Below are 27,987 nucleotides of genomic sequence, written 5' to 3' on the forward strand. Positions count from 1 at the left end.
AAGTGGCTAATGTTGCTCAGGAAAAGGAAGTCTGGAGCTGAAACTGTTGCCCCCACGACCCAACTCCGGATAAGCGGTTGAAGATGGACGGATGGATGGAAATATATTTGGCTAAATGTTTCCGAATCGCATAACCTACATGCCTATGCACAGATATGGGTTAGGGTTATACATTTGTTCTTGTTACAAAGACTCACACTTGTATAAATGTAGTGGTGTGAAGTAACTAAGTACATTTTACTCAAGTACTGTACTTAAATGGCAAGACCACTTTGGTAGAGGTTTGGGTTGTGTAGTTGCCTTGCCATGATGTAACTCCAAAGGTGGGCAAGAAATCTAAAATAATTGCTCCATTGATTAGAAATTGATAATTCAAAATATGCTCCTCATTGACTTACATTGTACGGTAAAACTGCTCTCAAAGTCACTCTTTTAGTACAAAAACAAACGCAAACAAAGTTGATTCAGACAATATAGAACATCACCAAACCCAGTGCTGTTTTTTTTTTTTTATAAAAATGTCAACTTCCTGTTGATTTTGCCATTTTTAATAAGTAGAAAACCCGGACTGGATCGGCGGATCCGGATCCAGATCTTCAAATTGTAAAATCAACAGGAAGTTGACATTTTTATTAAAAAAACAAACAGTACTGGGTTTGGTGATGCTCTATATTGTCTGAATCAGCTATGTTTGGGTTCATTTATGTGCTAAAAGAGTGACTTTGAGAGCTGTTTTACCGTACAATGTAAGTCAATGAGGAGCATATTTTGAATTATCAATTTCTAATCAATGGAGCAATTATTTTTGATTTCTTGCCCACCTTTGGAGTTACATCATGGCAAGGTAACTACACAACCCAAACCTCTACTAAAGTGGTCCTACCCTTTAAGTACAATTTTGAGGTATTTATTTCTTTACTGCAGGGGTTTTCAACAGGTGATCCGTTAAGGTATTGCATGTGGTCCCTGACCATGCATTTAGTAGTGAAGGAAAGTGAAGATTTTTATTTGTATTTGTTTTCCACGGAACAGTGTACTACTGTATCGTATGTGTCTGCTCACTCATACATAAGATACAAATCCGTGTATCAGTTAACATGAGTTTAATGGGATGTTGGATAAAGTAAGAGAACAGAATAAGGGTAACCGTGGGATAGGAATAGATCAGTGATTCTCAACCTTGCTTTGGACCACTCGCATATTTCAGATAAATAATCTGCATAATTTGTTGCACGTAATATCGTGCAACAAATTAAATCAAGCCCTAAACAGTCATAATTTAATTTCAAGCTTTTTCTTCCACACCACGCCTATTAATTCAAATTATTTTCTTACATTTGATGGACATTTGAAATATTATTTAGCCACATTTTTTTATTTATATTTTAAAACATTTTCCCATTGACAACCTGCAGGCCTATTTATGCCATGGACCTCTAGTAGTCCGTGGACCATTGGTTGAGAAACAGTGGGACATATAGACACGGGATGCATAGCAAGTGTTACCAAAGTAATTAGCTCATATCCCCACCCAACACAACAGTGGTCCCCAGGTTGATTCTTAGTCAGGGTGGTGGTCCCTGGTTCACAATCAGTTGAAAACCCCTGCTTTACTGGAGTATTTCCAATTTTCTGTGCTTTTACTTCTACTCCCATTACATCTCAGAGGCAAATATTGTACTTTTACTCCACTACAATTATTTGGAAACTTTAGTTACTAGTTACTTTGTATAGCCACTTCAGCCATATACATTTTGGCCATTTGAAAATAGCCGATCTACAAGCTCACAATGCGTCGTATCACGACGCATTGTGAGCTTGTAGATCTGATCTTTTCAAAAGATGTTCATACATTTCTGAAATGCGAAATGCGACATTCTGCAGAATGAGTATACTTTCTCTACAAGTACATTTTGATACCAATACTTTTGTACTTTTACTAAAGTAAATTTTGACTTCTGGACTTAATTGTAACAGAGTATGTCTACATTGCAGTATTGATACTTTAACCTTCTTTTTTTTTACTTTAAAATTGCACTTTTTCCACCACTGTATGTATATAATTTTTAGTTGACCTTCTAGTGGTGTGACGTCATGGTCAGTTCAACCTGAGGTTGAATCTGTGTATCCAGGAGAGTATAGTCCTGATTTCAAGCCCTTTTGAACACACTGTAATTATAATAATTAACAAACCTGCCATACGGGGTCCTGATTTCAAGCCTTTTTGAACAAATACACTGTAATTATCAAACCTGTTTTACAGTCTGAGATGCGATGCCAATTTAGCATGCTTGAACCATGCACTTATCTTTGAACAAAAAATAATATATATTTCGTAATATCGCGTAATATATATTATTAAAAATATATATTTTCTATATTTTTTATTTTCTGTAATATATATATATATATATATGTATGAAATATATATATATATTTAAAAAAAAAGATGTGTATATATATATATTTATTTATTTTTCATTTAAAAATAGCATCACATTCACAAGCAATGTATATTCAAAGGTAAATCTGCCGTTTCCAACAAGTCATTTCCACCACAAAATATCTTTCATCATAACTGATTATCTACATTTTCTATTGGTTCATTTATTTTTGTGGTTTTGAAACTAATTTCAACATCATATGTTGCAGAAGTTTCAAATTATATTTATATATGTTTGTAACTGTGTGTGTGTGTGTGTGTGTGTGTGTGTGTGTGTGTGTGTGTGTGTGTGTGTGTGTGTGTGTGTGTGTGTGTGTGTGTGTGTGTGTGTGTGTGTGTATTTATTTTGACTGAAGAGGTTGTGTTGTGTTGTGTTGTGCAGTGACGTCATGTGCACCATGCGGTAGGTTGGTGGCAGGGCTAGGTAGTTTATAAAGCAGCACCTCGAGGCTCTCAGGCTGCATACATGACTGTCTGTCTCCGTGGGAGTCACTGATCGAGGAGCAGGACAAGTTCAACCACACAGAAACATGATCTGGACAGCATTTCTTCTGGTGCAGGCTGTCCTTCTCTACTTTATTCTAGCAAAGAGGTTGAGGTGAGTGATGATGATGTCTTCTAATCATGTCTAATAGTCTGGAATTTTTGCGCACTCTGTAGATCAGTGTGGTTCACAAACTTTTTATCTCGAGTCGAGACCCAAAAGAGAAATTATTATGACGTTTGCCCAGGATAAGGGATAATTCCTTTTAACAGGACGTTCATGAAAGTCCTTGCAATTAGCAGATCTCGCTACGCGTTGTGAGCTCGTAGATCGGCTATTTTCACTACAACAGTTATTTTCGAATTTAGGGAATTTCTTTGATTTTTTGGTATTTATTCATACAATTATTTTTGAAAAATGTTTGAATTTGTTTTTAATTCAGGAACATTTTTGAAATAAATAAAAACAAAATGTGGGAAATTAAAAAATATATAATAAAGGGGATATTTACTTCGCGAATCGCGACCCACAAATGGGTCCCGACCCACTGTTTGGAAACAGTGCTGTGTAGATCATTCTGTTAGGATATTAAACATATCCAGAGGCGGAACGTACTTAAATTAAACTATCGCTCCTTACTCTAATATGGAGCGCACCTCGAGTATAGGCTACTATTAATTTAGCTTTCCAATTCTAAGCCAATAGAAACAAATGCCTTTGAAAATAGTGAGCAAGTTAATGCTGTCAGCTTGTTCTTCTTTCCACCATCCAAGGTAGATAGAAGCAGTATATGCAACAATCATCATCACCCACCATATCTAATGCTTTAGTTTACACCATATGTTTTAAATTAATTTACTTTTATGGACTTAAAGGGATATTTCACTTTCAAAAAAACTTTTGGTCATGTTATCCTCTACTCAGGCTTTTGTGAGCCCCCCAGACCGTTTTTAAGTACGCGAGGGGGCCGTGTTTTTTCGATAACTTTTTTCATTTTTTTTAAAAAAAAATTTTGGAAAATGAAAAAAATATATATATAATGAAAAAATAAAATAAAAAGTAATTAAAAAAACACGGCCCCCTCGCGTATTAGGAGGGCAGGGTGAGTCAGCAGAACCAAGGACGGGTGTTTTTGATGAATCTAACAGGTTAAAAAGGGAGTTTGAAGTTATAATGGGTTTGTATAGGAAGGGGGTGTGTCTGATAAAATGAATATCAAATATTTAAATACTAAATCAAGCAACTTAAAAACGGTCTGGGGGTTCACAAAAGCCTGAGTAGACGTTAAAATGACCCAAAGTTTTTTTTAAAGTGAAATACCCTTTAAATGTCTTTGTCTGCCATGAGGGAATGACGTTTCTGCATTCTCAAATACATCCTCAAATGTGAGGCAAATGGAGATCACAATTACAATATTTTGAACACTTCCATCCACAGGATGGTACCATTCAGAATAAACTTCACAAAATATCAGAGAGATATTAGATCTGTCTCTTTTCTATTCTTTCTCTCCCCCCCCTTATTTCCTTATCAGCATTCACTTTTGCTCTTGATATTTACTGTAAATTAGGCTACATTTTATATCAGATAGTTTTTTTTTTATCCTTAGTACAATACCTTTACTTGGCTGTTATTCTAAAGGGTGCCAGAGTCATTTTCTAGTGAGATATTGTATGTGTACGACGTGTACTGTGGCTTTCAAGTACTTTTTACACAAACAATGAGACTATCTGGGGGAATGCCACATTTGTGTTTCACATGGCTTTTTGTTTCATTTCATTTCCTTTAGACCTATTTTACTGTTTAGAGACCTTTGGCATTTCTGTTGTTAGTTCGTTAATTTGTGGCTGTGGTGTCTTGATTTTCCCTGTATAGAGAAATTCAGAGATGAATTATGAAGGGGTTTCCTTATAGATAGATGGATAGATAGATAAATAGAGAGATGGATAGATATACTGTAGATACATGTAGAGATAGACAGATAGCTAGATATAGAGATACAGACAGACATAAATACAGTGTTATCAGAGGTTTAGTATGTTGTTCCAAATCAATTTAACCTCCCAATCAATGTTTGGAATGTAATAAAACTACTAGACCAATAGAGATGCATAGTAAACTTTGAAGCTTAAAGTATAAGATGTTCTCAAATTAACTGTGTGTGATGTTTTTACAATATTATGAAGTGCTTATATGGTATGTGTGCTGCTACAGACAAAATTAATTAGAATTGTAGTTTGCTCACAGTAAATTAGTTTATGATTAATCTATCATCTTTATGTTATGTTTGTTATGTGTATACCGTAATTATAAATGCACATGGGTGAGAAAAGTGAGATTAATTTGCCATAGCATGATGATGAATACGATCAACATGGAACTCTTTGAAGAAATGGTTTGGTTAAACAAAAAAACTTTATTTGTGTTATTTTCTTTTAGGTGTAAGAGTGATCCACCGCTAGACAGAGGAGTCATTCCATGGTTAGGACATGCACTTGAATTTGGAAAAGATGCTGCCAAGTTCTTAAATCGAATGAAGATGAAGCATGGTGACATTTTCACGGTGAGAACTTAATATATTGTTTGACACTTAGATAAACTGTAATTAGTGGTCATGTGGGCAGAAGCTCAAGAGTGTTTAGGGCAGGATTTAGCAATTGTTTACAGTAGGAATATCTATTCAGTCAATGGTGATGCTAGAATCAAGATGAAAAAAATACCTTGACATTGTATTCCTATAATTTCTTGCCTCTTCGCTTGATCAAAAAACAAAATATTGTCTGGAAGAGCATCAATATCAGCAATTTGCACCATCCCAGTTTTAGTTGGCCTGCACTTTAGAATGAAGCTTACTGAAAGATATGAGTAACAACATTCATTGTTTCAACATTAATGATCCTGGTAGCACAGTTGGTAGAACATCTGTCTTTTAATCTGACAGTCCTCCAGGGTTCAAATGTGTTATTTTGTGGGTGTTTAAAGGGATATTTCACTTTCAAACATGTTTGGGGTCATTTTAACGTCTACACGCCCCCTTCCTATTTAAACCCATTGTAACTTCAAACTCCATTTTAAGTGTTAGATTAATTTTAAACACTTTTCCTTGGTTCTGGTGACTGATATTGTCCTTCTATTGCGTGAGGAGACCATGTTTTTTCAATTGCTTTTTTCATTTATTTTTGTATAACTTTTTTGGAAAATTAAAAGTAAAAAAAAAAAGTAATTGCAAAAACACGGCCTCCTCATACATTAGAAGGACAATATCAGTCACCAAAAACAAGGACAGGTGTTATCAATGAATCTATCATGGTTGAGTTTGAAGTTACAATGGGTTTGTATAGGAAGGGGGGGCGTGTCTGTTAAAATGAATATCAAATGTCTAAATACTGTATCAAGCAACTTAAAAACTGCCCGGGGTGCTCACAAAAGCCCAAATAGACTAGTAAAAATACCCCAAACGTTTGTAAGTGAAATATCCCTTTAACGGTTTTAGAAGATGTCAGAAATGTAGTTAATTGTAGTGGAGCAGGCCTATAAACATTTCTCAATTACACAGTTGAGTTTAATAAGCGTTTTCAAAGCATCCTTTACAATTGGGTATGTGCTTTGACTATAGTACTAATATATACCCCCCCCCCCCTCCAAATGTATAAAATCAATGCATACATAAAATAAAATTTCAACATATTTGCTTTACAACCGAGTCACTCGTTTTCACCTCGGTATTGTTTGCATTTTACTATTAATTACGTATCTATGAATTACAGGTGCGTGTCGCTGGACGTTACGTGACCGTGCTGTTGGACCCTCATTCCTACGATAGCGTTATCGAAGACGCGGTGTCCCTGGATTTCACGCGTTACGTGCAGGTTCTCATGGACAGAATCTTCAGCCTGCAGCTCCCCCATCACAACCCTGCCAAAGAGAAAGCCATGATGAAACAGTATGTCCTCATGCCATTGTATTACTCTGAACACGTACGCGCGGGAAATTCATGCACTTCTCACAAAGGCTTCACAATTTCCTTGATCTGAACACTTTGAATGCAGGGTATTCTTTTCTGTGACGGGAACCCGATAGCCTAAGCATGGCCCGTTCTCTGATTAAATGTAGGGCAATTCTGGCCCTTGCCATGGAACAATGTCGACCCACCTCTGCAACTAGATCGTATCTGCAGGTTTTACTATATAAGAAAAAGTAGAAAGGGAATGCTTCTGCTGTGAGTCAGTGGGTATTGTATTACATTGTATTTCACAATCACCATCAGCCAATGTCATGACATTCATGCTTTCCAATTATTACCCAACTGCAGTGGTGGAAAAAGTACTTAAGTAAAAGTATCAATACTGCAATGTAGAAATACTTTGTTACAAGGGAAAAAAATCGAAATTTACTTGAGTAAAAGTACAAAAGTATTGGTATCAAAATGTACTTAAAGTATCAAAAGTAGAAAGTACTCATTATGCAGAATGTGCCATTTCACAAGTTTTCTAATTTATAAAATGTATGCAAATCTTTTGAAAATAGCAGATCTACAAGCTCACAGTGCATCGTGAGCTTGAAGATCGGCTATTTTCAAAAGGCCGAAATGTATATAGGTCTGAAGTGGTTATTGTATGTTTTGTAATAATAATCTAAATCTACTAAGTAACTAGTAACTAAAGTTTTCAAATAATTGTAGTGGAGTAAAAAATAATATTTGCCTCTTTAGGTGTAGTGGAGTAAAAGTACTGAAAATTGGAAATTCTCCAGTAAAGTAGAAATACCTACAGTACTTGAGTAAATGTACTTAGTTACTTTACACCACTGCCCAACTGTTGTAACTTTTGTATAATACTCTTTTTTTACCTTTGTGTCACCTTCAGGCACTTCCAGGGGGCGAACTCATCCCGCCTTTATGGCACCATGCATAGACACCTGCATGTGTTGCTGAAAGCCAGTGTGCCTCAGAACCAGACAGACTGGAAAGCAGACGGGCTATTCAGCTTCTGTTACAGCTTACTGTTTAGGTATGGAAGACCTCCCCCGCACACCCTGCTGTGTGAACCAACGTCACACAAGAGTTCACGTCAAATGCCCTTTTAGCTAAACAATTTACAACTCCCATTCCTTTTACGTGATCCTCTTTTTGTAAACACAGCGGGAAAAACATTATGCGTGACATAACCCCCCACCTTCTTCTTGGTGGCAGAGCTAATGGACGTGACTATAGCTTTTTGTGTTGTTATGATGTGAGGCATCGTTTGTCAGCGGAGGAAAGAGTGCAAACCGTTTGGATGACATCTGGACTGGAGTGCGATTGCAACGTTTATTATAAATCTTGACGTCCTCTTTAGGGAGATACTTGCACGTTGGGTGGGCCAGAGGAAACTACCTATTGACTCGAAGTGGTTGTTTACGTGGGATGGCTTTTAAATGGGAGGCTTGTATCCTGCCAGAGGGACATCCTCACCATGAGTCATTCTGTGTCCAGTAAATCACTTTTAGCAGGTTAAGTTTTTTTTCTTTTTCTCCACCCCCACACAATATATAATTCCACCTCTTCTTTCTTTCTCTTCAGGGCAGGGTACCTTACACTTTTTGGCGGAGAGCAGAACAACAACCCCGCAGACCCCTCTGAGGTCTACCAGGAGTACCGCAAGTTTGATGCTCTCTTGACAAAGATGGCAAGGAGTACGCTAAAAGCAGGTAACTGTGCACACAAGCCTCTGATACGGGGGTGTAGAGGCAAGTACGTTTGGCCTGGGGACAGTTTTTCTCTAAGTCATTAGATGGTGGGCAAGAACACAATCAATGGTTAATTTAAGAACTGGAACTTTGACTGACCATCTTATGCAAATGCTGTTGCTATAAAAGTGAATAAAGATTTGTGGGGGCACGGTGGCGCAGTCGGTAGCGCTGTCGCGTCACAGCTAAAAGGTCGCTGTGGACGCTGGAGGGGTGTTCTCTCCTCCGTGCCATCAGTGCCCATACCCTAGGTGGGGTTGGCCTTTCTGTGTGGAGTTTGCATGTTCTCCCCGTGTCCCCTAGGCGTAGGGTAGATACCCTCACAAAAAACATGCAGTAATCCTGGTCTCTATACTGCCTCCCCCTGGTCAGCTGTGGCACCTGATGGAGGGGAAAGGAACTGATTGGAATAACGTGTTCCTTCCACGCGCTACGTCCAGCCGGGGAATCTGCCCCCTGTCAGGTGATAAGAAGCGGCTTGCTCTCTCCTCATGCATCGAAGGAAGCATGAGCTCAGTTCGGGGCTCTCCCCAGGCTGGCAGAGGGAGAGTAGCGCCCAGGATTACATGCTTAGGCAATTGGCACAGGGTGAAAAAAATGGGTTACAAGATCATGGGATAAAAATTAAAAGAGAAAAAAAAATAGATTTGTGTGGTGTAACTGCATACTGATAGAACTGCGTGTGTATGTGTAATCAAATGTTACTGGTGCAGATAGAAATGCGTGGCCGTGGATTTATCATTTTGTGCTGGTCTTATCCTTGGATGTTGTTGTTAAAAAGTTAAAAAAGAATATCTGCAGACAGACAGACTTTCTTTCGGACGGAGATAAACAAGCTCTTTCATAGTATAGGAGCTCAAGGTCTCTTCTTAGATAAGGAGAGGAACTGTATGAAACGGCTGCCTGTTATTGACTCTGAACATGGATGAAGGAATTCTTCAGGTGGGGTAGATTCTCTTATTTGGACATTAGAGCCCAGGGGTTCTGAAACTTTTTAAATTCAAGGAACCCCAGTTTGAAATGCAAATTTAGATCATTGACCCTCATAACTGAGTGTAGAAATTTGAACATTCTTGTACACTCTAACTACAAGAGTGTCCATTTGTACACTCTTGTAGTACAGATCTTTTAGGGTACATATAGTTCAAAACTATCAGTAATTTAGCTGGGGACCCCCTTGAAGCCCTTCAAGGACCCCTGGGGGTCCCCAGACCCCATTTTTAGTATCGTATTGTAAACTATTTACTAAATAATTTGCCCGGGACAGATATCATCGCTGGCCGGACCCACGGGCCGCCTATTGCCCAACACTGCTCTAGTATGACAGTGTGTATTTGTGACATTATTTCACTTTGTGTATATTCTCCGGTCTAAAGAGACACTTCATAGAGTCTGTAGCGCATAGCACGGATTTAGCAATGTTGACAAACTATGAGTCACAGTGCAAGTCAAAGTGATGTCGCGTTGGTTGTGTTCATCAGTGTTGCAGGTCATGACTTGGCAGGCGGCAGACTGCAATGTCACCGATCACATAATTCTCTCTCTGTGTAGACATTTTGTCATTGTGCAATGACATCATCCGTGGAAGTTTATTTACATTTGTTTCCTGGGTTGCCATGGTTAGTTTTTAAACGCGTTGTGTCTTGTGTACTGTAGTCTTTTAGGGTTTAACTTTAACACATCTTCTGAGAACTTGATGGGAAACATAATTGAAGTGGGACCCAATAATAACTGTCCATAGCTATAACTAAAAAACGTTTATTATCTTTTTTTTCTCCTTTCTTCTTCTCATATTTCATACACCAATATTTCCGGGAACCACAGTTTCCCGTTTCGAATATCTTCATTGTGAAGCACAGGATAATTAACCCATTCAATCTGGGAACGCATCTGTGTCACTTTAGATTTCTTTGGCTATTCAAAAATAGCAGATCTACAAGCTCATTGCCACGCTATGAGCTTGTAGATCTGCTATTTTTGAAAAATCATGAAACTTTGTGCAAATCTTTGAATATATATTCTAGAAACAGTTTAAAAAAAAAACTATGTTGCTATATCACTGGTGCTTCAACTTTTCCACGTCAAGGACCCCTAAAATTATATGTATTTGGGAGTGGACCCCCATCTCAAAATATTTTATTCCAGGGACCACCAGAAGCACAGATCGGAGTTATTAGTTAGTTTTCAAAAGATAGCAGATATACAAGCTCATAGCGCGGCACTCGCGCTGCACTATGAGCTTGTATATCTGCTATTTTTGAAAAGCCAAAGAAATCTAAATCTAAAAATGACACACAGATGCGTTCCCGGTCTTAATGGGTTAAATAAACAAAATAAACAGGTACAATGAAATAAAACAAAGACAAACTGTACATATGGGGGGAATTCCCGTAACTGGTTCACAAGAAAGGCTGCCTGTATAGGCACCATAGTTTTCCCTGTTTCTGATAGCATCTGCTACACCCATGCCATATTGTCATTTGACAAAGCACTTGATAGCTCCTCTTATCCTACCCGTCACACCAGTGTTTTGTTTTGTTTTCTTTATTTATGTTTTGCTATCACACCTCTTACTCACAAGTTCCATTATGATCTGTTATCTATATATCAGACATTTTAGTCATAATGTCAAACTAGATCCAATTGATTTCATCACCTTTGACTCACTCAATGTGTCTGTGTGTGATGGTTCATATTTTCGGTGCTTGTGTGTGTGTCTGTGTTTGTGCGTCAGACGAGAAGAGGACGGCCCACAGTGTGCGTACCAGACTCTGGGAGTTGTTGGCTTCGGCGGGACTGACTGAGAAGGAGTCGGGGTCCTCCAGCCCCTGGCTGATCGGCTACAGGCAGCTCCTGGAGGAGGAAGGAGCGGATGAGGAGATGCAGAGCAAAGCTGCACTGCTGCAACTCTGGGCCACACAGGTGAGTGAGGAGGAGGAGCCTACATTCACTAAACCTGTATTTTCCATGAAGTAGTAGAAGGAATATTACGCTCCACAAGAATGGGCAAGGCAGGGCACCTTGCAAAATATATTAATATATATAGTCCAAAGTCAAACTAAAAACAATCAATAGAAATCTTGTATCCATTGCTTAGTTCAGCAACTCCTGGGGTCCTTGACATGGAGAACCACTGATATTATAGCAACATAATTTATTAATTTTTTTTAACTGTTAGGATTTAGAAGACATTTGTAGAATCCCCAGAAGCAAAGATTTGGCACTCGGTGCCGCACTATGAGCTTGTTTATCTGCTATTTTTTAATAGCCAAAGAAATCTTAAAATGGCACAGATACGCATCTTAATGGACACAGTCTTAATGGGTTAATAGTGGTGAAGTATTTACAGACATTTCAGATTAAAATAGGGGGTTCACTGTGGTCAGTTAGTATCTGAAAACATTCCCCACTGATTCAGAGTCCTCTTTCAATGCAAAACATATTCTAAGAGGATGTTTTTCTTGTCCCACATATGCAAGACCACAAGGACAGGTCAACATGCAAACCACATGAATGGATTTGCCGCTGACTTACTGCCTACTTTGATCTTTTGTTCAGAAAGAGGATGGAATTCTTTGTGGTGTTAACATTATAGTAACAGGGTACACTGTCCACCACTATAATACAGTACATTCCAGTAGTAAAAGGTGGATTGAGCCTTCGTATCATGTGTCCTTATAGTGCAGGCTTGTCTAAACAAGCAGGATTTGGGGCATTGTAAAACCCTTTGGGGCATTGTACAATATAGGCCGTGTTGGCTCAGGCTATATAGAACATGCATGTGAATTTATTTTATCTTTTCTTTGTAAATGTATTTTGTAGTATAGCTTGTATTTTGTAAAATGTATATATATATATATATATATATATATATATATATATATATATATATATATTTTTTTTTTTTTTAATATTGGGTTTATACTCTCTTTCATATGTTACAATGGACCATTAATCTCAAGGTGTTTTCAATGGTCATTTAAAATGATATGAGTAAATTCTTCTGTCTTTGAATGGGTTGGTCATGTCCCATTATATGGCATTGACATCAAATGGATCAGATCAGTTAATGTTCTGTTGCAAAAAGTGGCCAACCTTTCAGATGTTTTAGGATAATTGCTAGTGGCATGTATACCCTGTTTCCTCAGGGTACAATCTGTGCAATCTGCCAGCCTTCAATTCCTCATCACATGTAGAGCCTTTGGGACAAGGTCACAAAAAATATCCAAATAGTTTTTGGGCCATAACTTAGTCATAGTCATAGACATTTATTATCTCACCATCATGCAGGATAACTTACAAATACGCAATGAATTGCTTTATTGCAGCTCTACCAATATAATCAGATTTCTCTCAGTGCACATTTTAAAGGAGGAAACATTATGTGGTTTGCTGTTCAGTTCAGGTTGAGGTTTTCAGCTAAATGCTTTAAAAACAACATTCAGACCAACGCTAATACTAATATTACTGTTACGTGGAAACTGTGGTACGTTAGGAAGAAAAAAGAAGAGAAAAACCTGCCACACGGCAGAGAGATGACTGGCAAAACATCCTGTGGTTCACAAGTTTTCAGATAAAGATTTCAAAACAACTTTCAGACCAATAATAATACCAATATACCTGTTTTGTGGAAACCGTTTTCAGCCAAACTAATGGGCTGAAACAACCACATGCCACACAGCAGAGATATGCTTGGCAAAACATCCTGTGGTTTTAACATTTTCAGGTAAACACTTCATTTTTAACCCATTAAGACCGGGAACGCATCTGTGTCATTTTAAGATTTCTTTGGATATTCAAAAAAATCAGATCTACAAGCTCATAGCGCGGCACCGAGTGCCGCGCTACGAGCTTTTAGATCTGCTATTTTTGAAAAATCGTGAAAATGTGTGCAAATCTTTGAATAAATATTTTTTAAACAAACAAACAACATTTAGACCAACACTAATACTAATATTACTGTTACGTGGGGCTGCAGAACAGGTGAATCCAGGGGCAGACACAGACAAGGAGACAGTCATGTACCAATGACAGGAATATTAGTATTAAGTGTTGGTTTAGAGTTATTTTGAAAGTGTTGACTTGCAAACTTGTTTTGACAGTCTTCTCTCCGCTGTGTTGCATTTATTTAAAAGAAAATGCAGTTGCTAACTTCAGCTGGACACCAAACACAAAGATAAAGGTAGATCAACATGCGCTTCTCAAGGTGTGATTAGATTCACACCTTCACATATTCTGTTTCTTTGAATAATGTGTTTCAGTAGAATTTAAGCAGGTCCCATGTTATGAATATGAGATGTGATTATGGATGGTGGCAGTGTGCCTGTGGCAACATCAAGGTTGTGAATAGTGCATATCTGTGTCATGAGTGTCCTTAAGATCTTTGCTCGAGCCCCCAAAACATCTGTGCACGGCTCTCTCCTGTTAGACTGCAGACATGATGACATCCGTACAGTGTTGCATTGCTCATTGCACACAGTACCACGGCGTCCGCCCAAAGATTTTTCAGGAGCACGCGCACACACATGCATCGATTAAGAACAACCCTTAAGTTCACACCTCAACAAAGTTTACAAAAGCTGCCGACTGCCGAGTGTCACACCAGCGTGGATTAACATAGGACGTGCGCGTGACGTCATTAAAATAGCGTTCCACCAAAGATCAAATCACCAATGCAACACTGCATCTGTATTGTCTCAGTCTATGGCTTTTCTAGTCTGCTGTACTGTAGAGCTATCAGATAAGTGCAGCACGCCTTTTGACCACATGAGTGTGCTGTTGGCCTTTGCATGTATTCGTTTTTGTCCTCAGTCAATGGTGCTGATAAGTTTACATGGTCCCGGTAACAGACTTAATGAATATAAGATATTGGACATGAAGGGTTCATTAAACTAAACTCTCACGTGATTGTTGCAGACTTGTTGACTTCACTTTCACCACGTGATGGTTGAATTCTGACTCATGATATCATTTTAAAACTCAAGTTTAGTGTTTCTGTGGTCTTGGTGTGCTGAAAATATCAACCTACTTGTCACTGATTCATGATTAACAATTATTGGAGACAGGTATTTAGATGCCACAATGAATACAAATTATAATAGATGTACGGTTTGGTCTCCGTCTCCTACATTGGTACCTACCAAAGATGTCCAAAATTACAAGTTTTATCTTCAGGAATTGATTTTACTTTACATTTATACAAGTATTTCTAGATTCTCCATGCTCCTTCTAGCTATCCTTTGAGACCATTGTCATGTCATCTGAGGTTTTGTGATAATTTCTTCACTTTCCACAATGTTCACAGTTTAGCATTTTGATACCAGACTGTGGTAAATGAGCAAGGATCTAAATTCAAAGTTCCACACTTGTCTCAACTGGGGCTAGCCTACAGTAGCATGCAACCTAACATTCCACATCAAGTCCTCCCTCAGTGGGTTTCCAATGGCTTTCCTTTTTTAGTAAACCATTACTGCGCTGCACTTAGTCGCTGAGAACATCCAGAGCAGAGCTCTACATCTAGCCTGGTAAACCCTCCCTCCGGAAATCTCAATTCCATTTCATTTCAGGAGTGAGTCTGGCCTGATCCGCCTGTCTGCAATATTGGCTGTGCTGGAGTTGGGCGGGAGTAATACCGTTGACTGACAACCCCTTCAGCCAATGATAATTTTTCCCCTTCAGCCAATCAGCAGTTCACCAGTCTTAATGTGACGCGACGGGACTTTTGAGACAGCCATACCCAAAATGGGTTGCCTTTTTCGGGTACAATGGTGTCACTGCCCGCCCCTACCGGTTCTCTAATTTTTTTTTTTTAAATAGGCTTTGTCATGATTAATTGACCACATATATGAAGTTAAACAACTAAATTCTATCCAAACGATATCTTATAAGTAAATTCCGTGCCTCAAAATAGAAGTTAGAGAGCTTTTTGAAGTAAAAAAATAGCGGAGAATTGGCCGCACAAGAAAAAGATGGCTGCCGTTCGTGTTTTGGGCTCACTCGAACTCGCCACCTGATTGGCCAACGTAAGCTGTCAATCACAGAACAATGAGCGACGACGCTGATAGGCGCGGCCGTTTGGCATACACAGCCAATATTGCAGAGAGGCGGTTCATGCCAGACTCACTCCAGGAATCAAATAGAAATGAGATTTCCGGAGGGAGGGTTTACCAGGCTACTCTACATCACAGACACGTGAAAAAGGAAACCCTTCTGTTTTCCCTCATCAGCACCATTGGACTTAATGATTCATCAGGCTTTGTTATTTAATTGAACCCAAGTAGAAACTTGCCTTTTGTGTGAACTGTTAAAGCAAACTGATAAAAGACACACGATGATGTTCTTTGCTGTCAGTTATTAAAAAAGTGAGAGGTGGGAGAGTGAAAGAAAGGAGTACTGTAGCTATATAGTCTGATTTATATGGAACAATTGATCTGCATTTGCACACAGCCATTGACCATTACCATGTGCACGGAACACCAACGCCCGTTTTTCACTTTCCCCAAATGTCAGTAGTTTATTAGCGTTTTTATGATAAAATAATGTCGCCATGGTTACGGTCCCCTGAGCTATGGGATGGCCCCCGAGCTATGGGTCTGTGCGCAGCGCATAACCCAAACTGCACATACTTTGGGTGCTCATATCCCCCGACGGGTATGGTCTAGTTTATATGATTTATACGATTTATACGTCGCTCGACGAAAATTGCCGATCTACAAGCTCACAGTGCATCACTTCTGCATCGGCGACGATGCATTGTCTCTGTGTAGATCGGCTGTTTGGCGCGTGACGCTGTAGTAGCAGGACGGAGCATAAGTTTAACTTATCACTGCCCCTCACGTCCGTCTTCATGTGTTTCCAGGGTAATGTTGGTCCTGCTGCCTTCTGGCTCCTGGGCTACCTGTTGACCAACCACGACGCCCTGGCCGCTGTGAAGTCAGAATTCAGCCGATGCTCCAAAAAGGACACATCGCAGAGTGCATTATTGGACAGGGACGCACGCACCCCTGTGTTTGGTGAGTTTGTTTGTAATCTCTGTTTGTATGAAGGTGCGATTATAGAATGACTCATTTATTTATTTATCCAGTGGTGGAAAGTAACTAAGTACATTTACTTAAGTACTGTACAATGTTGAGGTATTTGTACTTTACTTGAGTTCAGGGCCGGATCTAGGCATGGGCAAGGGGGGGCAATGCCCCCCCAAATGCCCTGACTGCCCCCCCCCCCAAAAAATCTTCTTTTTTTTTTTTGAAAGTTTCATTTATGTCATGATATGAAATGTGATCTTACCATAATCAAAATAATACTTAATCATATTCCATCATGTATCATTGCACAATTCAAATAATCCTCTGCCCTGATTTTCCATGGGCAGTGTTGCCAGATATTGCGAGAGAAAGAAGCCTAGGAAAACAAGCCCAAAAGAACAATAGGAAACAGTATTACACAAACAGCCGGAAAAAAATGAAAAAAAAACGTAAAAAAGCGCGGCGCCGAGGAAGCCGCCCCCCCCAGCATTTAGTAATGCCCCCCCAGTTAATAATTTCTGTATCCGGGCCTGCTTGAGTTAATATCCAATTTCCAATACTTTTACTTCTACTCCACTACATCTCAGAGGCAAATATTGTACTTTTACTCCACTACAATTATTTGAAAACTGTAGTTACTTGTTACTTTGCAGATATAAATTAGTACATTATACAACATACATAAACCACTTTAGCCCTATTTTATACATAGGCTATTTGAAAATAGCCGATCTACAAGCTCACAACGCGTCGCAACACATTGTGAGCTTGTAGATCTGCTATTTTCAAACAGTTTAGTACTTTTACTTTTGATTCTTTAAGTACATTGTGATGCCAATACTTTTGTACTTTTACTCAAGTACATTTTTTATTCTGGACTTTTACTTGTAACAGATTATTTCTATATTGTAGTATTGGCACTTTTACTTAAGTAAAGAATTTGAGTACTTTTTCCACCACTGTATTTATCAAGGCATTTATTTTAATTTAAACATTTCCCCCTTCCCAGACAGTGCATTGGAGGAGGCACTGAGACTCACCGCTGCCCCCTTCATCACCAGAGAGGTAGTGCACGACAAGACGTTGCACATGGCAGACGGACAGGAGTACCTGCTAAGGAAAGGAGACAGGGTGTGTTTGTTTCCTTTCCTCAGCCCTCAAATGGACCAGGAGATTCACCACGAGCCACAGGTTTGTGTTCCTCTTCCCCATGAACGTAATAAACGGCTTGTTATTCCCACTAAGAGGTAATGGTATTAGTGACATGTTTGAAGCAGTCTCTATAGAGAATTATTGTCTTGGCAGGTTGTTTATGTAAGGAATCACGCCTACACTAAACTGACCCTGGATTACCCAGGGGGAGGGGGCAAGGGAAGGGGGGGGGGTTAAACCCAGAACGAGGAACGACTGCAGGATTAGCTGGGAAACAGAAACATATCTAATAGGCGTGGGAAGGAAGGTAACTTAATTATACAAGTCTGTCCTCCAGCAGACAATTAAGTTTCAATACGCCACCAGCCAGCCAGCAAATTAAAGGTAGAGGATTTTGATGATGCAAGTGAATGCTACCGTTTGATTTTGTTTGTCGTGTTGTAAAGTTTAAGTTTGTTGCAGTGTTGATTTCGTTGACTAAACCTTTTTTCACTGACTAAAACTAAATAAAAACCAAGCTATGACAACTAAAACTGAGACAAAATTTCGTCAACAAATAAAAACTAGACTAAAATGTTAATGAGGGACTAGTGGAGAAGAGATCCAGTAGAACTAAAAGACAAGTCATTTTATGCTTGTTTGCGCTCGGGTGCTGCGCTCTGAAAATAGCAGATCTACAAGCTCGACGCTGCCACGCGTTGTGGGCTTGTAGATCGGCTATTTTCAGCATGCAACCAATTGTAGAATCAGCCATTACGACGCCATCAAGGCCCGCAAAAACTCATTTTAGTCGACTAAATCAACTGTAGATTTAGTCGACTAAAACTAGACTAAAACTAAAACTTTTCAGATGACTAAAATATGACTAAAACTAAATGACATTTTATTCAAAAGACTCTGACTAAAACTAAATCAAAATGTGCTGTCAAAATCAACACTGGTTTGTTGCCTAAAAAACATGTTTTTTTTCAATCACAGAAGTACAAGTACGACCGCTTCCTGAATGAAGACGGATCGCAGAAGAGAGACTTTTATAAGAGAGGGAGGTGGCTGAAATACTACACCATGCCATGGGGTGCAGGGACCAATGGCTGTGTGGGGAAGCAGTTTGCCATCAACACTATCAGACAGTGAGTATTCTTGACCACAGGCATGGTGCAACATAGAACTTACTTACTTACGCCTACTGTATAGCCCAACTTTGGGCATAGGCCACGAACAAGTGCTCTCTAGGCCAGTGGTTCTGTGGACCCCCAGGGGTCCTTGAGGGAGTTCCAGGGGGTCCCCAGCTAAATGATAGATAGTTAGGAACCAAATGGACCCTTATGGGTCTGTAACTCAGAGAGTGTACAAATGGAACCAAATGGACCCTAACAGGGTCCATTTGGTTCCACTTGTACACTCTCAGAGTAGTTCCGGAGAAGTGGACTGAGTGGCCCTGTCTTTCCCTACTGACCGTGCATGGGTAGCTACCTGGGATGTAAGTAAACACCCTATGACCCCATGCAGGCCACAACAATGTTGATACATCCCAGGTGCATCCATGTGATGTATTCTTTATAGTTAGTGACTCTATTTATAGTGGCTCATAGGAATTAGACTACATGACAACCAGGAATAGTTTGGTGACCACCGGAGAGACGGGTGACAGCCGGAATGTAGACGGTATACCGGGAGCAGTATGGGTTAGCGCCCCAGGCTTTGTCTTCCGTGAGGAAGAAGCCCAACAAACCCACGGTGAGGCCTTTAGGAGGGCCATTCCAGCAAACCGCAAGTGAAGCTAATACCATGATTAGACGGCCCAATCTAGTGGTATCGGCCCAAGGAACCATCACGCCTGAAGGAAATGTTTGGATCGGGGCGGTGCAGCGGATCTGGTGCAGCGGATCTGGTGCAGCGGATTTGGTACAGCGCTCAGGTCATGGACCTGGTGAGACGAAGGAGGAGCCCGGCCGGGAGGCCACCCACAGAGCCTGGTCCCTCCACGTGCCAGAGACTCCCCGTGTTCAGGCAGAGTAGTTCCGGAGAACTGAGTGGTCCTGTCTTTCCCTATAGGACTGACCGTGGGTAGCTACCTGGGATGTAAGTTGGGGCTTGATCAACCCCGGCTGGGTCACCTGGGCGAGGGTGTAGGTTGCGAGACCCGAAACACCCTATGACCCCATGCTACAACACTGATGATACATCCCAGGTGCATCCATGTGATGTATTCTTTATAAAGTTAAATTAACATAGATTTTACAATATAAATTGGGGTGCCAGAGATAGAAATGCCATTAAATGGGGGTCCGCAGCCTAATGCAGGTCAAACTGGGGTCCTTGAAATTATGATGGTTGAGAATCACTGCTAGAGCCATCTTGGGGGTCCCTGGCATATCTTTTCAAATGGGGGTCCGCGGGCTATTATGTGTGAATTTGGGCTCCTTGACAGGAAAAAGTTTGAGAACACTGCTCTAGGCACCCCGTCCCTGGGCACAGTTTCTCCACATATATCTACAGTACTTATACTGTAGATATATAATATTATAATCTTATAATATTCTTACAATCTTATAGATTATAAGAAAATCTTTTGATAAGTTTAACTGCTAACTCTGATTACTTCAACTGCTGACTGAATGGATGACTTCTTTGCTTCATTATGCAGCACAGCTCTTTTTAATACTGAGTGTTCTTTTTTTCCTTTCCTTTCCTGTGTGTGTGTGTGTGTGTGTGTGTGTGTGTGTGTGTGTGTGTGTGTGTGTGTGTGTGTGTGTGTGTGTGTGTGTGTGTGTGTGTGTGTGTGTGTGTGTGTGTGCGCGCGCGCATGTTTTTGTACGTGCTTAAAATGCTCTTCAGGTTCGTCTTCATGGTGTGTTCTCATTACGATCTGGAGCTGTGTGACCCGTGTGCGCGGATGCCTGAAGTGAACGCCAGTCGCTATGGCTTTGGAATGCTGCAGCCAGAGGGAGACCTGTCCATCCGATACAGACCCAAATGCTCGCATTAATTAACGTTAATTAAGGCGTACACGGTACCTTACACATGCTATTGCACATTTCAAAACGTTTATAAAGCTGTTGATATGGCTTTTCGGATTTTCTATTTCTTAACCCATTCAATCCGGGGACGCATCTCTGTTACTTTAGAATTCTTTGGCTGTTCAAAAATAGCAGATATACAAGCTCATAGCATGGCACTGAGTGCCGCGCTATGAGCTTGTAGATCTGCTATTTTTGAAAAATCGTGAAAATGTGTGCAAATCTGTTTTTAAAAAAAATTAAGCGAACATCTGTCAAGATATTTTGAACCAGGGAAACCCAGAAGCAAAGATTTGAGTTACAAAATGTTCGCTTTAAAAAATATACATTCAAAGATTTTCACGACTTTTCAAAAAAAGCAGATCTACAAGCTCATAGCGCAGCACTCGCTGTGCTGTGCTATGAGCTTGTAGATCAGCTATTTTTGAATAGCCAAAGAAATCTAAAATGACAGAGATGCGTTCCCGGATTGAATGGGTTAACTGTATTATACGCCAAATTGTGTTTATTTATCTACATATGTAAATAATATTTTATGTAAATGTTTGTTGTCTATATCCTTGTGGTAAACACACATTGAGTTAAGATGAGACGAGACACGATTTTTGTACTATTATAAGGACTGTTTAGACCTGTCTGCATTGAGTAAAGGGTGCATAACGACACATTGAGAGGTTTTCATTGACTGTTATTATTTAATTAAAGAAACATATTTAAGCAATCTATACTTTTATTAGCCTACAGCTTAGGCTACGAGGAATGTATTTTAAAATATTTATTTTTACGTTGTCTCAATAATACCCTGAAAATGTGCTTGATAATGATGTTATTTAAGGGTGTTGTAAAAAAGAAAAAAAAAGAAAGAAGCTGTTGATCTTGTTGTTGTCATGCATAAATAAAGAGATGTTGAGTGTATTGAGGGAACTGGCTGATACTCTAAACAACACAGTACAGACACACATTTGTCTCCTGCTGTTTCCACCGTGAAGCTTAATAGTTTTCGCGAAGTGGGACGTTTAGATTTATATGTTGTTTGGAAAACAACTGTTCACAGTGACTAGCAGGAGTGTGCTTTCCAGCACAACCAGTGTTGACCACTGAATGTAGTCATTATCTGTGCAATAGACTCTGTGTTTCAGAGTGCCTTACAATTCATTATCACCTTTTAAAATGATGCTACTAATAAGTAAAGGTGCATAACAATAATACATTGACTCAAAGGGGGACATTGACGCTTTAATAGTCTATAGTCTGCATTTAAATTGAACATAAGATTATGTATTTATTCATGTATGTATGTATTCATTTATTTATCTATTTATTTATTGTATTCATTAATTAACAACTGGTATTGCTAAGTAGAACCAAGCAGGTCCATAATGGACCGTCCAGCCTATACCGCTTACATATTGAGTTTATTTGGATCCACATTAGCTTACTGTATGCATAGCATCAGCTAATCTTCTGGACTGGCTCCACACCACACACATTACATAACAACATAACAATAAACGAGACAAATAAAAGACAAATACAAAACAATACGCTATGCCTGCAACATTTCCCATGATAAGAAAATAATTAGAAGAAGATATACCTTTACTTTGAGTTGTATATTCACCTTTATGTTTGTTTGTTTGATTGATTGAATATTAACAGTTTGCAAATAGTACAGTGGTACGGTTATACAATGATGCTAAAAGGATGACACAAAAAGCCCTATGGGCTTCTTTCCATATATGTAGGTGGTCCCATGTATTCAATGCAATAATCTAATATACAAGACATCATCAACACTAGTAGCAATAAATGTAGGTTATGTGTGCAGAAAACAATTGTGTGTGTGTGTGTGTGTGGGGGGGGGGGGGGTGGGGGGTATTCATTTTAGTGTAGTTTAGGTGTAAACTAAAGTAACTAAGTACACTTACTCTGTACTTAAGTACAATGTTGAGGTATTTTTTTACTTACTGCAGTTTTCAGTACTTTTACTTCTACTCCACTACATCTCAGAGGCAAATATTGTACTTTTACTCCACTACAAAAAAAAAACTTTAGTTACTTTGCAGATATAAATTATTATATTATAAAACACATTAACCACTTTAGCCCTATTTTATACCTAGGCTATTTGAAAATAGCAGATCTACAAGCTCACAACGCATCGTGATGCGACATGTTGTGAGCTTGCAGATCTGCTATTTTCAAACATTTTAGTACTTAACTTTAGTACTTTTATATTTTAATGCCAATACTTTTGTACTTTTACTCAAGTAACATTTTGAACACAGGCCTTTTATTTGTAACAGAGTATTTTTATATTGTGGTATTGCTACTTTTACTTATAAGTAAAATATCTGAGTACTTCTTCCACCACTGCCTATGGGCAGTATAACGAGTGTAGCTCATAACACAGTCTTTACGCTTAGTATGGATTGAAAGGAGTATATTTCTAAGACTATAAAACATTTCAAAGATTCATGTTCAGGCAAACATGTCTATTCATAGGCTATCAACTACGATGTCAAGGCACTCTTACCACTGAACTCTGGTTCTGGTCTTGCTGGTTTGTCAGTATAGCTGGTCAGCTGGTCACCCAGTCAGGCTAAGCTGGATTCTGCTGGTCAAGCTGGCTGGCTGGAATGACCAGCAAAGCCAAGCTGGGAAGCTGGGCTTTGCTGGTCAGTCCAAAAGAACACTTCAAAGCACTAGAAGACGACTTCTATACATTAAACATGTGTGATGGTGTAGCGGGCTAATGCTTAATTCGAAGGTGTCTCTGAGCAACTGCTCCCGTTAATTAATAATACATTAAAAATGTTATGAGGTCATATCATTTATAATAATATAATATAATATAATATAATATAATATAATATAATATATAATATAATATAATATAATATAATATAATATAATATAATATAATATAATATAATATAATATAATATAATGATGAAAGATTTTGGGAGTTTGACACTTTTATCAGGCTTTACTTACAGAGGATCCATTAAAAAGTTAAAAGTAGCAATAAAAGAGCCATATTTAATAATAACATTTTGCTGGGGACCCCCTGGAACCTCCCCAAGGACCCCTGGGGGTCCCCGGACCACACTTTGAGAACCAATGCTTAACGCTTTTTGAAAGTCCTGAAAGAAAAAACAAGACTTGTGCAACAAAAATCGTCAAGAACACACCATCTCCGGTTTAGTTCCCGTATCTGCATAGTCTCGCGTCTCGCGTAGCTATCTGCGCGAAGTGGGCGGACGCCTTTTTAGGAGACCGGAAGCAGGTTGGCGTCCACCCACTTCACTCAGATAGCTACGGGAGACACGAGACTATGCAGATACGGGAAGTAACCGGAGCCAAATTATGTTGTGCGAGTCTTCTTTTTTTGTCGATCTGCTGTTTTTGCTATTTTAGAATGTTAATGCTGAAAAGTAACAGTTTTGGCCATAATGAGGTTTCCGCCAGACAATATATTTATATTTATATTGTACATGCAAAATTGCTGCTATACGAAAACGTATTGTTACTGCACTGTTTCTTATTTTTATTTTCATTTGTAATAAAATGTCACTGACATGACAAGGTATTCTTCATTTTACGTATGGTCCAGTATATTATTAATTCATATCAGTCACTGTATTCCAGTGGGGCAAGGCAGCCTACTGTAGGTCTTAAACTAAATATATAAAACATAACCCTAACCCTCAACAGTGGAATAAAATCAATATGGTAACGTCTTATGCAAATGAGCCATGCGGTCGAATGTAAACAAATTGCTAGTGCAGTCTGGATCTGTCATGACCATCATGGATGAACTTCAACCTGGTGTTTGCATTTTCTCCATTTTTGACCCATTCATTCATCTACAATAACGTTTTTGACCCTGGCGAGGGTGGGAGTTGAAAGTGTGACTTCTGCTTATTATGCGGCTGCTCTATCCATAGCTGAGTCGGAAGAGCTCTTGACTTCAGACCACAAGATCATGGGTTCGAATCCCAGCACAAGAATCTCGGCATCTGAGCAATCTGGCTCCCACGGTCTACTATCTTTTTTCGCCTTTATCAAAAAGGTTGCTGGACAATATATAGAGGATTTATGCTTTATTAGCAAGACAGTCTTTTATTATATTATTCCTCATTTTGCTGGTTTCCCCTGAAACCCCTTTACTTTTACAGAGTACAACTGTGTATCTCTGCTGATGATGTGGCCATAGCTGAATGGTTAGAGAGCCTGCCTGGCAAGCCATAAATCCCAGGTTCGTTCCCAGGCCTAAACAAGACACTTAAAAGAATAGTTCACCCTAAAATTACTTGTTTTCTATCAATTAGGCCTACACACTCCATGAAGCCTTGAATTCATGGAGATTTTTTTGTTTTTGACACATTCCTGAATCCTGAGCACAGACATATTGGTTGGATCGGTGGTGCCACGTAGGTGTGAGGGGTAGCGGCCAGAACCTGAGTAGTAGAACATAATCATGATTCAAAGAACCACTTTTAGCACTATTTAGAACCATTTTTGTTTAGTGTGACATATGATCTACAGCCTGTAGATCAAGTGTTTACCTGACTACAGGTAAACACATTTGAACTTGAAGTTGATGATCAAAGTGACAGCTTCTGTAACCATACCATGCAAACGGGGGTGAAAGGGTTACATTCATTCTCTGGGCTGCTGGAGCTGAAGCAGCATCCACACATCCACCAAATCAGAATCCCTGCAGAATGTCATTGGAGCTGCCGGTGCCGAGGAGCAGGTACCGGCCAGTAGCTACAATCACCCACCACTATGAGCACCAGGTAAAACGGCCATATACCCTTTTAAAACTACTTGTTGATCTGCCTCAGTGCAGTAGAGAGAGAGAGAGAGAGAGAGAGAGAGAGTTAGAGAGAGAGAGAGAGAGAGAGAGAGAGAGAGAGAGAGAGAGAGAGAGAGAGAGAGAGAGAGAGCAGGATGGATGGGACGCAGCAGTGTGTCTTGACTGACTCAGTGTGTCAATCATTATTAAAACATGTGTAGCTCGATGTGTCACAGCAGCTTTTCAACAGACCGGCGGAGAACTGGACGGACACGTTTGCGTGCGTTCACGCGTACAATATTGGACATTTAATGTGTTTTATTTAATCGGAATATAAGTGCAAAACATGTAAGTATAGCCTACCCTATCTTTATTACATTTTCGCAAGTTTTTTGCTCCGTTTGATTACTTCGTTTATCTTCAGCTCAGTAGGTTTGCGAGTGCCTGTTTGTTATGATATAGCCCTATATTAGTGTAATGTTTCTCCCGTGAAATGATATGCCTATATTATATGTAAGCAAATGACTACAAGAACGATTCTGCGGAGTGATTTAATTCAGATTTTAATGTCTCAGAAGTGGACTAATTTGTCAAAGGAACTGCTGTGGCCTATATCGAGCTCAATATTACTGAACATTATCTTATTATTGTATTAGTTGCCACGTTATAAGCTACAAACAGTGGCTTATATGATATCGTGCTTGTCAGAACCTGTATTGAAATGGTTGCCATCATTTATTATCTGAATCAGCCGGCTAATCGGTGTTAGTGGGGCTATTAGCCTGTCCTCTTCAGAGACACTTCAAGAACACCTTCAAACGTCTGATCGACTGAACTAGCCTACTTTAAATGGCCAACATAATACACCTTAATGTTAAACTTAATGTGGGTCAAATGTCCCATTGGAGGCTTTTTTTTGTCCCATATTACATAAGAAAGTGGCAAACATTGTGAAAATAGCCGATCTACAAGCTCACAACACCTTGCAGTGCCAGGCTTGTGAGAGAGCTTGTAGATTGGCAATTTTCCACAATATTTATCTGTGGAACCGAGTCAAACTAAACTGAAGTGAGTGAATTGCTACTGATCATTGTCCCACTTCAAGTTGAAACATTGTCACTGTTGTGAAAATAGCCGATCTACAAGCTCACACTGTTGTGAGCTTGTAGCGATGCGATGCCAGTGAGTGAATCGCTGCCTACTGATCTTTGTCCCACTTCAAGTTGAAACATTTCAGCACCAAAAAGAGTTGGACAGCGACCATCGTGTGATCGTTTCGAGAGACTGACAGATATAATAGGCGTTTCAGGACCTCAGACAGCGCTTCACACAAAGTGAAGTCCAGTTTATCATTGCCCACACCCTTGGTCACTCAGTCAGTTACTAGGAAAGCGGTTATCATCCGTCTTAAAGCTGATTAAAATATCTAATATCTGATGAGTGGATAAACTAAACCACCTGACGTGTGTGTCATTGTGTGTGTGTGTGTGTGTGTGTGTGTGTGTGTGTGTGTGTGTGTGTGTGTGTGTGTGTGTGTGTGTGTGTGTGTGTGTGTGTGTGTGTGTGTGTGTGTGTGTGCGCGCGCGCGTGTTTTTATTGCCCTTTAAAGTAATGAATATTGCTCTTTTTTTTTCCATTATTACAGCCACAAGAAAGGACGGGACCCCGATGCGGTCATCGGATCGGACAATGTCTCTTTAACCTTAACATTGATTGTTTTCCTTCAAGTCTTTTGGGGAGTGACTGAAGAAGTATGAGTAAAGAGGTCAGTCGCTCGACCACCACGGTGCCTCCGGAGGCGGTGGACATCATCCGCAGCAAGTCGCAGTCCCGCCGCGTGAGGCTGAACGTCGGCGGTCTCCTCCACGAGGTGCTGTGGAGGACTCTGGACCGGCTGCCCCGCACGCGGCTCGGCAAGCTGCGGGAGTGCAACACGCACGACTCGGTCATGGAGATCGCCGACGACTACAACCTGGACAACAACGAGTACTTCTTCGACCGGCACCCCGGCGCGTTCACCTCCATCCTGAACTTCTACCGCACGGGCAAGCTGCACATGATGGAGGAGATGTGCGCGCTGTCCTTCAGCCAGGAGCTGGACTACTGGGGGATCGACGAGATCTACCTGGAGTCCTGCTGCCAGGCCCGCTACCACCAGAAGAAGGAGCAGATGAACGACGAGCTGAAGCGAGAGGCCGAGAGTCTGAGGACCAGGGAGGGCGACGACTTTGACATGGGATGTTGTTCCGAGAAGAGGAGGAAACTTTGGGATCTCCTGGAGAAGCCGAGCTCCTCGTTACCTGCCAAGGTAAAACTACTCTAAGTCATTTTGA

At 39.9% G+C, this 27,987-nt stretch overlaps 3 protein-coding genes across 3 annotated transcripts in view; 2 read left to right on the plus strand and 1 right to left on the minus strand.

Annotated features, from left to right (window-relative positions):
* Window positions 1–27,987, minus strand: part of LOC308082533 (AMP deaminase 2-like) — a gene marked incomplete at its 5' end in the record, with an annotated part of 557,360 nt that overhangs the window by 277,116 nt on the left and 252,257 nt on the right. The window lies entirely within an intron of this gene.
* LOC308082537 (prostacyclin synthase-like) lies at window positions 2,931–21,722 on the plus strand. The gene is made up of 10 exons (XM_080424353.1): window positions 2,931–3,041; window positions 5,367–5,490; window positions 6,695–6,870; window positions 7,793–7,936; window positions 8,488–8,615; window positions 11,389–11,576; window positions 16,513–16,666; window positions 17,688–17,869; window positions 18,809–18,960; window positions 20,669–21,722. The coding sequence occupies exons 1-10, from the start codon at window positions 2,974–2,976 to the stop codon at window positions 20,817–20,819; spliced, it is 1,467 nt and encodes a 488-aa protein (XP_080280479.1). The 5' UTR covers window positions 2,931–2,973; the 3' UTR covers window positions 20,820–21,722.
* Window positions 27,408–27,987, plus strand: part of LOC308081790 (potassium voltage-gated channel subfamily B member 1-like) — a gene marked incomplete at both ends in the record, with an annotated part of 66,281 nt that continues 65,701 nt past the window's right edge. The window contains one exon of the mRNA XM_080423414.1: window positions 27,408–27,962. Within this exon, the coding sequence (XP_080279540.1) occupies window positions 27,408–27,962 (555 nt within the window). The remainder of the gene's footprint in view (window positions 27,963–27,987) is intronic.

The sequence above is a fragment of the Gymnoscopelus braueri genome, assembly GCF_963280865.1.
Source record: "Gymnoscopelus braueri genome assembly, chromosome: 3".
NCBI classification, from domain to species: domain Eukaryota; kingdom Metazoa; phylum Chordata; class Actinopteri; order Myctophiformes; family Myctophidae; genus Gymnoscopelus; species Gymnoscopelus braueri.

Excerpts from the sequence above, each read along its gene's own strand:
- LOC308082537 (XM_080424353.1), top strand. The coding sequence starts at position 2,974 with ATGATCTGGACAGCATTTCTTCTGGTGCAGGCTGTCCTTCTCTACTTT. Across the intron at positions 7,937-8,487 it reads TGTTACAGCTTACTGTTTAG|GGCAGGGTACCTTACACTTT; the intron begins GTATGGAAGACC and ends CTTTCTCTTCAG. Across the intron at positions 8,616-11,388 it reads AAGGAGTACGCTAAAAGCAG|ACGAGAAGAGGACGGCCCAC; the intron begins GTAACTGTGCAC and ends TTTGTGCGTCAG.